Here is a 13063-nt window from a genome sequence, read left to right on the forward strand (position 1 = left end):
CCGTGCTGATTATCCAAGAGTTCTTACACAATAAAAGCATTTGGCTTTTTTTATTTGGAGAGTTTAGGTGGAGGCAATGAGTAGCAGTATTAAATTTGTGAGGGGTCAATTCTAATTTTGGAGACAAATTATAAATCTAGTGATTTCTGGAAGCTATCTGCAAGGTATTAGTGGCTATAATTTGGAGATTCAGGGCTATAGGTACATTGTGATCATCTCTGGAAATCTTGGGTGTACATGAGACTTTCTGGAGGGAGAAAATATAATTAGCTTCTGTTTTAAGAACAATGTTCACAGTCAAAGTTTCCCCAGATAGTGTTTTGACATTTTCAACATTTTTTCTTTGTACTCCCAATAGGATCTCTACATTGCCCAAACTGTCTCAAGATTCTTACTTCTGATCCAGAAGGACATGTTTTCCCTCCAGATTAGTAGGGCTAAAAGTCATTCAGAGCAAACTGAACAGTGCAAAACATTAGCAATTAGCTAAACAAAAACAAATCATACTTCTAGGTAGGAAGAAAATGTAAGCCAAGAGAAACAACAATCAAAATGCACACTGTGCCAATAAGCCACACCTCACCAGCCCTATATTCCACCCAAATCCTTCCCCTTTGGGACTTATTTCTATAGAGACCATCTCTCAGTTCCACAAATAAACCTAGATGTTGCTAGGAAACAATCTGGCTTCTCAGGACACAGCTGAAAAGGAGTGGCTGCTTCCTACTAAGAGGTATAGAAACCTGAAGCTATTCCTGCTGTATGTGCGTTTATGAAACTTATTTCACAGAGCCCAAGAGAGAACATGTTATGCATATTCCTTTAGTCATGACAGCCTTAAATTCAGGACGTCACTAAGGCAGACGCCAACATTCTTTTCCCATCCTAGCCCTGCATTCATTCTTTACTTTCAGGTCTTCTCTAAATTCATCATCTACCCTATCTCCCTTTAACAGGGACCAATAAAACTGTTTTGCATATTTTAAAATTACTAAATACTCATTTGGAAGATTTTTCCCATCATGTCATTGATTTTATTAAACTTTTGAAAATTTCCACGTAGGTTGGAGTTGCTACTTTGAAAATTTTATGTTAAATTTTGTTACTTCTCGTGAAAACAACCGAGTGGTTTTTACCTATATTAAAGCAGCCCAAACTATTTCTGAAGCAGTAACTACAGAGGTAGCCCACTCACTTTTCATCCTGCCTTTGACAGCAGTTGTGTTCCTCTTTTTTCCTTTCTCATCTTAATAGCCATCCCAGGAGCTCAGTTAGGAAGGACTGCTGGTACAAGAAAGGCTCACTCAGTTCAGTACAGTTCAGTTCAGTCGCTCAGTCGTGTCCGACTCTGCGACCCCATGAATCGCAGCACGCCAGGCCTCCCTGTGCATCACCAACTCCCGGAGTTCACTCACTACTGATGACTTAAACACGGGTGAAGATTTTTTCCTTTGGAGTGCCAGTCCAAGCTCTTTCTTTCTTCTCTGTAATCCTTGACTCTTAATCTTCCTGACTGATAACCTATGGTGGTTACATGTATATAACAAGTCAAGACATCACATCCTTTCACCAGAGTCACAAGCACAAAAGAAAGTGGGGGTTAAAGCCTCTTCATGAGGCTTTGGCTTTTCCTTGGAAAAGGAAGTTGCCCCAAAGTCTTCCCTTTACACATCACTGGCCAGAACTGGGTCACATGTGCACTCCTAGACTACTCACTACTTGGACTGCCACATCAGTTTAGACCCTTCTTAAGTCTAGAGAGGGCCTACTTGCCCTGAAATCAAGGGCTTGCTGCCCACCTCCTAAACCCATAATGAAGCAGGAATCAGGAAATGGCTGTCAGTTAAAGACCACAGAGCTGCCATCCCTCCCTTACCACATGGGATGGCCAAGTTGTCACAGAAGTAAGGCTGTCTCCAGTCTAGAAGTCAAAATAATCCATCCAGAATGAGATGAACTAGCCCCAGGAGAGAAAGGGCTATCTCTCCTTAAATCAAGGCCTCTTACTCTCACTTTGAGGTCCCAGATAAGTCAATCTTTCTTTTAAACACAGCTGTGGTTCTGCAACTATATAAATGACCCATGCTTAATATTTCAGATGTTAGTACCTGGGCCTTTTAAAGTCATTTATTGTGGAAGACCTGTTAAAAACCAATAGTGTGTCTGAAAATACCACATATCTCATTCTACCTACATGATACTTCTATTCCTGAATTCTTGTCTCTGTGTTCATCCATCCTTTTAAGAGGTCTGAGGGCACTAACTCCTCACCCCTCTTCCATGCTAGGGATCTAAAACAATCTGAAAATATACTAAGGAGACAAACATATGGGACTCAAACTACCATTTATTATTTATTCAGAGTTCTCTGGAAATGGCTAGATGGGGAAATTAAGCGGAACCTCTTATCACCCATCCTAAATCAAAAGTAGGGGAGAAACTTCTGCTCCAGGCCATATTGTAGTAATTAGTTCCAGACTTGTCTTCCTAATGAAATGACTGTAAAACTAGTAAGCAGTTATTTTATGACATTGCACAATAGACTAAAATCCCAGAGAGAAGGGAAACTTATAAGGTGACTCCATGACCATCCTGATCTTATCTGGGGAACAATTTCCTGAGTGCAGCACAGGGAGCTAGAGTTCATGACAGTTCTAATGAGCTAAGGAGGCAGCAATCAGAGTTTGGGTCAACTGAAGTGGCTAGAATCTGCAGGCAAGGCACTGGAAAGAGTGAGGAGGGAATAAAGGGGATCACCCACAAGCCTTTGGCCGTGGTCTGGCTGCATACGTGCAGGGTGAGACTACCAAGGCTTTCCAGAGAGTAGCTGCTCCAGGGCTGAGAGTGCAATAGAGTTAAAGTAGTCAAGCAGTTCTGGAGAACAATGGAATTACAGCCCAGCCAGAGAGAATGGTTAACGTTCCAGGCATCTGGCTAAGACATCAGAAATGGCATTACTTAGGAATAAGCACAAAGTCCTAGAGTAAAGCCCACAAAAGACCTACTCTAACAAAGCCCCAAATCAAGTCCTAACAAAATCCATAAAGGAGACTAAACCTGAAGACTGAATCCCATTAAGTTAGAAGAGCTGGATAACTATATTAGGCTTTCCACAGATACATTCTAACCAAGTGTTAAATCATAGCTAGTAAGTTCAGGGAAATAAATCATCCAACCAGAATAAAAATAAACATTAAAATTAAAAGTATGCCACAGAACTCAGAATTTCTACAATACAGAATCCTCAATGTCCACTGTAAAGTGAAAAAATGCAAAGAAACAGGAAAATGGGACTCACAGTCAACAGAAAAACAGACAATAAAAACAGACCCTTAGACAAGCCCCCTCTAAGACTGGATATAGCAGAGAATTTAAAGCAGATGCATTCAAACCAATTCAAGTAACTGAAAAAAGATATGGCCTGACAGAGTTAAGATATACCAGACTCTCATAAGAGAAATTAAAACTATAAAAAGGGAAATACATAGTCTATCAATGAAAAGTCAAATAACTGAAATTTTTAAATCCGCTGAACAGGACTAACAGGAGAATGAAGAAAAACAAAAAGAAAAGCTGGCAAACTAAGTTGAATTCGAATACTAAAGAGATTAAAGAAAAATTAACCAGAGCCTCAGAACCTTAAAGAACAACAAGTAACATATGTATAACTAAAGTCTCAGAAAAAGAAGTTCTCAGAAAAAAAAAAATATCCAAAGGATTCATGACCAAACTTATCACAATTTTCATTAAAAATTTTTACTTAAAAAGTTTAAAGAATCCCAACCAATATAAATAAAAAGAAAATCACACCTAGGTACATTATAGACAAACTGCTGAAAACTAAGATAAAGAGAAAAATATTGAAAGTAGCCAAAGGGAAAAAAAGAGACATTACATACAGGGAACCAAAAATATGATGATGATTTGTAAGAAAGACACAGAGAAAACTTGAAATTAACTAAAGGAGAATAGCACTTTTCAAAAGATATATTTGCCAAAATATTTTCCTAGCTATATCCTTGGGCTAATTCTCGATTCAGACCTCTGATCTATACTCTAGAAAGTGAAATAAATACAAGAACACCAAGATTTTGTGACTTTGGTCACTTGGGAATAAGATAAACTTGGCCTTCCTTTCCTTAGTTCCTTCTCAGTTAAATATAGATAAGGAAATAAAACAAGAGGGATGCAGAAACAGAAAGACGGTGGGGGAAAAACTATAAAGTAATATAGTTTATATTATAATATAGTAATAGGAATCATTGTCAAGTGATTCTAGCATCTTACAGATTAAATTGTTGTAGTTGTTTAGTTGCTAAATCATCTCCATTTCTTTTGCAACCCCATGGACTGTAGCCATCAGGCTCTTCTGTCCATGGGATTTCCCAGGCAAGAATACTGAAGTGGGTTGCCTTTCCTTCTCCAGAAGATCATCCTGACCCAGGGATCAAACCCACTTCTCCTACTTTGGCAGGCAGACTCTTTACCACTAAGCCACCAGGGGAGCCTACAAATTAAAATATTCACACACAAAAAAGGAATCACTCTATGCAAGAAAATAAAATTGTATCCCAAAAAATATCACATAAAAAAATCATCTAAGAAAAGACAATATGCTATTTGTAGCTTCATATTAAGCATTACAAAATCTTAAGTGAGGAAAAAAAAGGAAAAAATATGAGAAAAGTGAAAAGAAAAATGTTTCATAAAATCCAAAAGGGCAAAATTACATCAAAACCACAAGAGTTACCTCTAAAGTCACATCAAAACTGCAATATTCTTTTGCGAACAGAATAGATATTAGATATAAACATATAATTTTAAAATTATATATCTCCCTCACTAAACATATATTTAAACACACCAGGGAACTCTGAAGACTTTTCCTCCCCTTTTTCTTTTTGTCATAAGAGGAAATAGAAAAATTAAAATTCATTGAATTTTTGTTTTGATTTCTTGCTATCTAGCATGATTCAGCATTAAAATTTACATAAGTAAATACAAATCAATTTTATTTTAGTCAATCTAAAATTGTCCAGAGAAACAAAGTGCAATCAAGGGTATTACTTTGCCTCAACTAGGGTTTCTCAACAGTGTGCGGACATGTGAGGATAGATAATTCTTTGTTGTGAGGGGGTGTCCTCTGCATTGTAAGATGTTTGGCAGCATCACTGATCTCCCATTTCCCCATCCAGTTCTGCCAAACAAAAACATCGCCAAACACTGCCAAATGTCCCATAGAGGAAGTAGGCAAATTGCCCCTGTAGAGAAGCAGTGCATAAACTAGTTTTCCCACCCTACTCCCACTCTGTTCACACACACACACACACACATAAAGTGCTTGGCTTATAATCTACATTGAAAGGAACAATGTCTTCTGATAAGACATCTGTTGTTAATTTTTTTTTTTTTAAAGAACTCCCTTCATGCAGCAATAAAGCTCTCAAACTTTGGGGAATGTTAAGATTTTCTTACTAGATTTGATTTAGATTTCTTTATGACTGGTTAGTAGGTTTTACTTCTGCTTTCAACTCAAGTAACAGATATTATATTTTCTGGCACATGGTCATTCATCATGAACTCACCTATGAAAAGAGATGCAAATCAGCTAAACAGGGTTGGGACACTTTCATTAAAACAAATAGCAACCTATATTTCTAAGTCATTTGTTAGAAGACTATGACACTTTCTTTACCTAATTGATCTAGAACCCATCAAGGAATTTTGAAATAAAAAGATACTTTAGACTGCAAGTTATTCTTAATGTAATTCAACCTTATGAAAATACAGAACATTTTTTATATCAGTTATCTAAATCCAAACATCTTTTTCATTGGTTTAAAAATACTAGTAAATGTTTATAGCCACCTCTTTTCAAAATGCAGCTAATGATCAAGGGTAAAGTGAAGTTTTAAAAAGAAAATACTGCAGGTTCTGACATTTAATTAGGGTAGAAATTAACCACAGAATTCATATCAGCAAAGTTATTTATAATTGTTGTTTCCCCTACCCCAAAGAAGAAAAAAATTTCCAGGATATGGCTGTTTTAACTTAGGTATGTGAATTTCTTCCCAGGAGAAAACACAGAATAGTATAATGTCAGAGCAAAATGTATGCGCTAAGTCACAAGCAAGTCCAGTTCGTTTGACTCACCTATGTGATACAGTCCTATCCAATCACTGGGATCCACCTCCTCTTTAATGTCCCAGAAGATGATGAGGTTCTGGGCTTGCCCCAGTGTGTACTCATACATGCTGGCCGTCAAGCTGGAGCGGCTCTCAGAGGTCACCAGATCTGTGTCGCTGTTGGCCCGCTGTAGGGTCATATTCTCGGTCATGGAACTCTGGGCAGCCAGGCTCTGGAGGTTCTCTGGACTCAGGGTGTACCGCATCTGGGGATTTCGACGCCTTACAAAAAGCAGGTGCTCCCGGGCTGAGCTAGCCATCCCGTCTGCCTCTCTGAAGTTGACTTCCTACAAAGCTGTAGAGACAAACACATACAAAGCATTAGCATTACAATGCAAGGAATTACATTTAAGCTTCCCAGACAATGACTTTATGAGTGTTTGTTAAAGCCTAACCCATGCAATAATCTGCTGTCAAAATAAAACCTACTACTCTACTGTCAACTGATGATGTCAGAAACAACTTTCATAGGCTGAGGTCACATGATGGCAAAGGTCATCAAACACCTGTGGCCTCAATTTCATTACTGGGCACAGTGTCCTCATAGCAATTAAGAAGGGGCTTTCCCTACCATCCCTTTTATGTCTATCCTTTCTCCTTCAGAAATAGCATCCTCCTCTCCTTCACCCAACTCACATATTTATTTGTTGATGCAATTTAATTTTAAAATAGCAAGACAGAAAATTTTGACCCATGTTAAACAGAGTTGAAATACACCAGTGAGGACAAGTTCATGTGCTCAATTTCCTTCTCATAGGAATAAAACCCACCAAATCCTTCTTCAGGAACTTGCCCAAATGTTACCTCCTCACTTACATATAGTTGACCATTCCATTTAAAACTGCAACATCCAAGCATTTCCCACCCCTCCTTCCTTGCTTTACTTTTCTCAAAAGCAATTACTATGATCTGCTGTACCACAGAGCACCATGCACTTATTTGGTTCTTGTGTATTTTCCCCCACAAGAAGGTAAGCTTGAGGAAAGCATAGTCTCCTCAATAAAAGGTGATTGGAAAAACTGGGCAACCATGTGAGAAGAATGCAACTGGACCACTACCTTGCACCATACACAAAAAATCAACTGAAAATGGATTAAAAACTTGAAGACCTGAAACCATAAAACTCCTAGAAGAAAACACAGACCAAAATTTCTTTGACATAAATCATTGCAATATTTTTTTTGGTTCTGTTTCCTAAGGCAAAGGAAACAAAAGCAAAAGTAAATAAATGGTATCTAACTAAACTTAAAAGTTTTGGCACAGTAAAGGAAATCACTGATGAAACAAAAGAACAACCTACTGAATGGAAGAAAATATTTGTAAATGATATGACTGATAAGGAGCTAAACATGAGGAGATGATATATACTGATAAGGAGCTAAATAATCTGATAAGGAGCAAAAATATACAAAGAGCTCATGCAACTCAATATCAAAAAAAAACAAACAACCCAATTAAAATATAGGCAGAAGACCTGAATAGACATTTTCCCAAAGAACACATACAGATGGCAAACAGGCACAAGAAAAAATGCTCAAAATTACTAATCATCAGGGAAATGCAATTCAAAACCACAATGAGATATCCCCTCATACCTGTCAGAATGGCTACCATCAAAAACCAAACAAATAACAAATGTTGGCTACGACATGGAGAAAAGGAAACTCTCCTGCACTGTTGGAGGAAATGTAAATCAGTACAGCCATTATGGAAAACCATATGGAGATTTTTCAAAATATTAAAAATAGAACTACCATATGATATAGCAAGGAGATCAAATCAGTCAATCTTAAGGGAGATCAACCCTGAATATTCACTGGAAGGGCTGATGCTGAAGCTAAAGCTCCAGTATTTTGGTCATCTAATGTGAACAGACAACTCATTGGAAAAGTCCCTGATGCTGGGAAAGATTGAGGGCAGGAGGAGAACAGGGCATCAAAGGATGAGATGGCTGGACAGCATCACCGATGCAATGAACATGAACCTGGGCAAATTCGGGGAGATGTTGAGGGACAGGGAGGCCTGGCTTGCTGCGGTCCATGGGGTCCCCAAGACTTGAACGTGACTGGGCAACTGAACAACAACAACAACAGCAGTGATACAGCAATTCCACTTCTGGGTATACACCCAAAAGAAATGAAAACGGGATCTCAAAGGGACATCTACACTCCCATGTTCACTGCTGTGTCATTTGAAATAGCCAAAATATGTAGACAACCCAAGTGTCATTTAACGAATAAATCGATAAAGAAGATGCAATATTGATGTATGTATGCAATACATACATTGGAATATTATCCAGCTGTGAGAAAGAAGAAAATCCTGCTGTTTGGAACAACACAGCTGAACACTGAAGCATCATGCTAAGTGAAATAAGTCAGAGAAAGAAATTATCTCACTTATATGTGGAATCTAATTTAAAAAGAAAAGTCAAACACCTAGAAACAAACCAAAAGAGTGGTAACCATGGCCTGCAAGATGGGAATAATGGGGAGGTTGGTAAAGGCTACAAACTCTCAATTTTCAGATGAATAAGGTTTGAGGAGCTAAAGTGAACGATGAAGGACTACAGTTAATGACACCATATTATATAATTGAAATTTGCTAAGAGAGCAGAATTTAAATGTACTTATCAAAAAAAAATAATAAAAGAGGTGATGAAGGTGTTCATTAACGGGATGGTGGGAATCCTTTCACAATGTACACAAATATCAAATCATCATGGTGAAATGTTAAATATCTTACAATTGTATTATCAATTATACCACAATAAAGCTGAGAATTAAAAAAAAAAAAAAGAATGTAAGCTTCACAAATGCATGTTTGGTCATAGCTTCATCCCCAGCGTTTCCAACAGTGCCTCGTAAACAGTTCAGTTCAGTCGCTCAGTTGTGTCCAACTCTTTGCAACCCCATGGACCACAGCACACCAAGCTTCCCCATTCAGCACCAACTCCTAGACTTTGCTCAAACTCATGTCCATTAAGCTGGTGATGCCATCCCATCATCTAATCCTCTGTCATCCCCTTCTCCTCCTGCCTTCAATTTTTCCCAACATCAGGATCTTTTCCAGTGAGTCAGTTCTTTGCATCAGGCAGCCACAGTATTGGAGCCTCAGTTTCAGCATCAGCCCTTCCAATGAATATTCAGGACTGATTTCCTTTAGGATTGACTGGTTGGATCTCCTTGCAGTCCAACGGTCTCTCAAGAGTCTTCTCCAACACCAGAGTTCAAAACTATCAATTCTTTGGCACTCAGCTTTCTTTATACTTTATATAGAGTATAAAGTATATACTCTATATACTTTATATATATATATATACTATATATATACTTTATATATATACTCTATATATACTTTATAGAGTATATATACTCTATATACTAAAGAGTATATACTTTATATGTACTCTTTATACTTTATATAAAGTATACTCAGTATACTTTACACTTTATACTTTCTTTATACTTTCTCACATCCATACATGACTACTGGAAAAGCCATAGCTTTAACCAGATAGACCTTTGTTTGCAGAGTAATGTCTCCGCTTTTTAATATGCTGTCTAAGCCAGTCATAGCTTTTCTTCCAAGCAAGCATCTTTTAATTTCATGGCTGCAATCACCATCTGCAGTGATTTTGGAGCCCAAGAAAATAAAGTTTGTTACTGCTTCCATTGTTTCCCCATCTATTTGCCATGAAGTGATGAGACCGATGCCATGATCTTCATTTTTTGAATGGTGAGTTTTAAGCCAGCTTTTTCATGCTCCTTTTTTACTTTCATCAAAAGGCTCTTTAGTTTCTCTTTGCTTTCTGCCATAAGGGTGTTTTCATCTGCATATCTGAGGTTATTGATATTTGTCCCGACAATCTTGGTTCCAGTTTATGCTTCATCCAGCATTTCACATGATGTACTCTGCATATACCCAGCATTTCACATGATGTACTCTGCATATACCCAGCATTTCACATGATGTACTCTACATATAAGTTAAATAAGTAGCAAGACAATATACAGCCTTGACATACTCCTTTCCCAATTTGGACCAGTAGGTAGTACAAAGTAGGTATCAATAAATGTTGAATAAGCAGATCAGTGACCAGTGAGCATCCTTCTCCAAGATACCCGTTAAGTTCCTAGGAGACACTCCTTACTATCTCCTAGATACTCATGAATTAACACCTTGAGTCCCTTTTTTGGGCCTGTCCTTTGCCACCCCTGATTTCTAACTGGTCCACAATATTTCTACCATCTAGATCATGATGTTATTTCCTTTGGCTCCCATCTAAAAGAACAAAGCCTTTCCTGTTTGAACTTAGATTCAGCCCCCTGCTGGCTCACTTTGAGTCTAGTCATAGATACCCTTTTTCTTCTCCATTGCCAGACTCTGACAGAGATTCTTTCCAAGACCTCTGTACTTTATTAAAAAAACGAAGATCATGGCATCTGGTCATATCACTTCATGGAAAATAGATGGGGAAACAATGGAAACAGTGACAGACTTTATTTTGTTGGGCTCCAAAATCACTGTAGATGGTTGACTGTAGCCATGAAATTATAATGTATGGCTCTACATAGAATGAATATGGCTCTCTTCTTCACTACCTCTTTCATGACTACTTCATTCACCAATAGGTTTATGGGTTTAACATTTACTCTGCATCCCCAGTACCTGCTAGCCTCTTCAACATATTACATCTTTTCAAAAGACCACTCCTGTAAGGTGTTCTAGAAAATTAACTAGAACTTCCATTAAAAAAAAAAAGTAATCCTGGGTTCAATGGTTACATTATTAACTAATAGTCTTGGATACCTAGTCTGAGGGAAGAAAAGAGAAGGATTCCCTAATTTTTCCCATCCCCTCATCCATTTTCACAAACACTTGGGTGAAGGGGAAAATTCTGCCACTGCCAAGGTCACAGTACTTACAAATATATTTATTCAATTAATTTATGTGATAAAGTTGATCTCACACTTTTAGCACTATACTTGAATTTAAAAAATCACTGGGATTGGTGGGCAAGATGTCCTGTGTAAAAAGGACAGAAATAAAGTGAACAGAGAAACTAATACTCCTCTTCATAAATTTAACTATTGCTTTCTGATGTGGTACATAGTAATTCTGACATCATATAACCCGTAACTGTTACACAACTTCAAATCCATGAAGCCTAAAATTCAGGTCAACCTCTAATGTGAGGTTTCATGAAATTTTCATTTGAGTGAATTTCAACAGGCCATTCTTTGTCTGTAAACCCAGAGTGAGCTCAGCACCACATCAGCTTCAACAAGCACTATAAATAATTAACTCCTAACACATTGTAGTCAAATGGAAAATGCAGGCTGTACGTAACTAAGCTATTTCCCTGGAAGAAATAGGCCAGAACCTTTACTGCTTTAAGCAACAACGAAAAATACCTGAAAATTACTCTACTCTAGAAGAAAAGGGGGAAAGGGATGTATAAGAAAACTATTCTATTTTTTAATGACCTCTACTTAATTAGAGAGATAGGTAAAACACAATGGAAAAAAGAATAAGTTCCAAACTCTGATTATGGGTTTCAGTCATCTCTCTACTATTAAGTTGCTCTGTCTTCTTGGAAAATTTATTTTAACTCTCTGTGCTTACATCTTCCCATCAGTATAAGAGAGACATAGTAACACCTGGTTGCAACATAGAATTTTGGAGAAAACTAAATTAATCAGTCCACGTAGAACATTTAGAACAGTGCCTGGCATATAAGTGCTCAATTGTGTTTAACTATTAATATTAATAATGTTACGTGATGACATTCTACTTTAATTATACCAAGTAGTACTGATTTTAGTACTCCCTTGATCCCCACAATTATTGGGAGAGTAGATTATCAGCATCCTCAATTATTCAAAGCACAGTCCCAAAAACAGAAAGAAAAAAAAGAGCCTTGTAGGCAATGAGGAAAAGCTATCATGAAGCCCAAGTCTTAGCCCTATAGCAAGGGCCTGACAAGGGCCACTCTCTGGTCCTCCAGCCAGAGATAAAGGTTGAAATTTGATTGTCTCATCATTATTGGGTTCATTCATTTATTCACACATTCAACAAACTTTTATTGAGTACCTCCCTTGTGAAAGCCATTAAAGATAAAACAGAGCAAAAGATCAAATCCCTACCTTGTGAAGTTTCATTTCTACAAAGAGAGAAAACAACAGACAGGTCAAAAAAAATGAATAAATAACATATTTATTTTTAGTGGAAAAGCAAAAATAAGCTAGAACTGTGTGAATTTGCTAGCTAACTGAACCCTGCAAAAAAAAAAAAAAAAACGTATGAAGCATCTATGACTGGCATAAAACTACAGAGTATACCAAACAGTAAAGAGAGTAAGTTCAGTTCAGTTCAGTCGCTCAGTTGTGTCTGACTCTTTGCGACCCCATGAATCGCAGCACACCAGGCCTCCCTGTCCATCACCAACTCCCGGAGTTCACTCAGACTCACGTCCATCAAGTCGGTGATGCCATCCAGCCATCTCATCCTCTGTCATCCCCTTCTCCTCCTGCCCCCAATCCCTCCCAGCATCAGAGTCTTTTCCAATGAGTCAACTCTTTGTATGAGGTGGCCAAAATACTGGAGTTTCAGCTTTAACATCATTCCTTCCAAAGAAATCCCAGGGCTGATCTCCTTCAGAATGGACTGGTTGGATCTCCTTGCAGGCCAAGGGACTCTCAAGAGTCTTCTCCAACACCACAGTTCAAAAGCATCAATTCTTCGGCGCTCAGCCTTCTTCACAGTCCAACTCTCACATCCATACATGACCACAGAAAAAACCATAGCCTTGACTAGACGGACTTTGTTGGCAAAGTAATGTCTCTGCTTTTGAATATGCTATCTAGGTTGGTCAT

The 13063-nt window shown here is 37.9% G+C and overlaps 1 protein-coding gene across 2 annotated transcripts in view; it reads right to left on the bottom strand.

Annotated features, from left to right (window-relative positions):
* Nucleotides 1-13063, bottom strand: part of HECW2 (HECT, C2 and WW domain containing E3 ubiquitin protein ligase 2) — a 448549-nt gene that overhangs the window by 253511 nt on the left and 181975 nt on the right. For both annotated transcript variants that reach the window (XM_027563360.1, XM_027563352.1), the window contains exon 2: nt 6154-6480. In XM_027563360.1, coding sequence (XP_027419161.1) covers nt 6154-6445 — 292 coding nt within the window. In that variant the 5' untranslated portion in view covers nt 6446-6480. The remainder of the gene's footprint in view (nt 1-6153; nt 6481-13063) is intronic.

The sequence above is a fragment of the Bos indicus x Bos taurus genome, chromosome 2, assembly GCF_003369695.1.
Source record: "Bos indicus x Bos taurus breed Angus x Brahman F1 hybrid chromosome 2, Bos_hybrid_MaternalHap_v2.0, whole genome shotgun sequence".
Taxonomy (NCBI): Eukaryota; Metazoa; Chordata; class Mammalia; order Artiodactyla; family Bovidae; genus Bos; species Bos indicus x Bos taurus.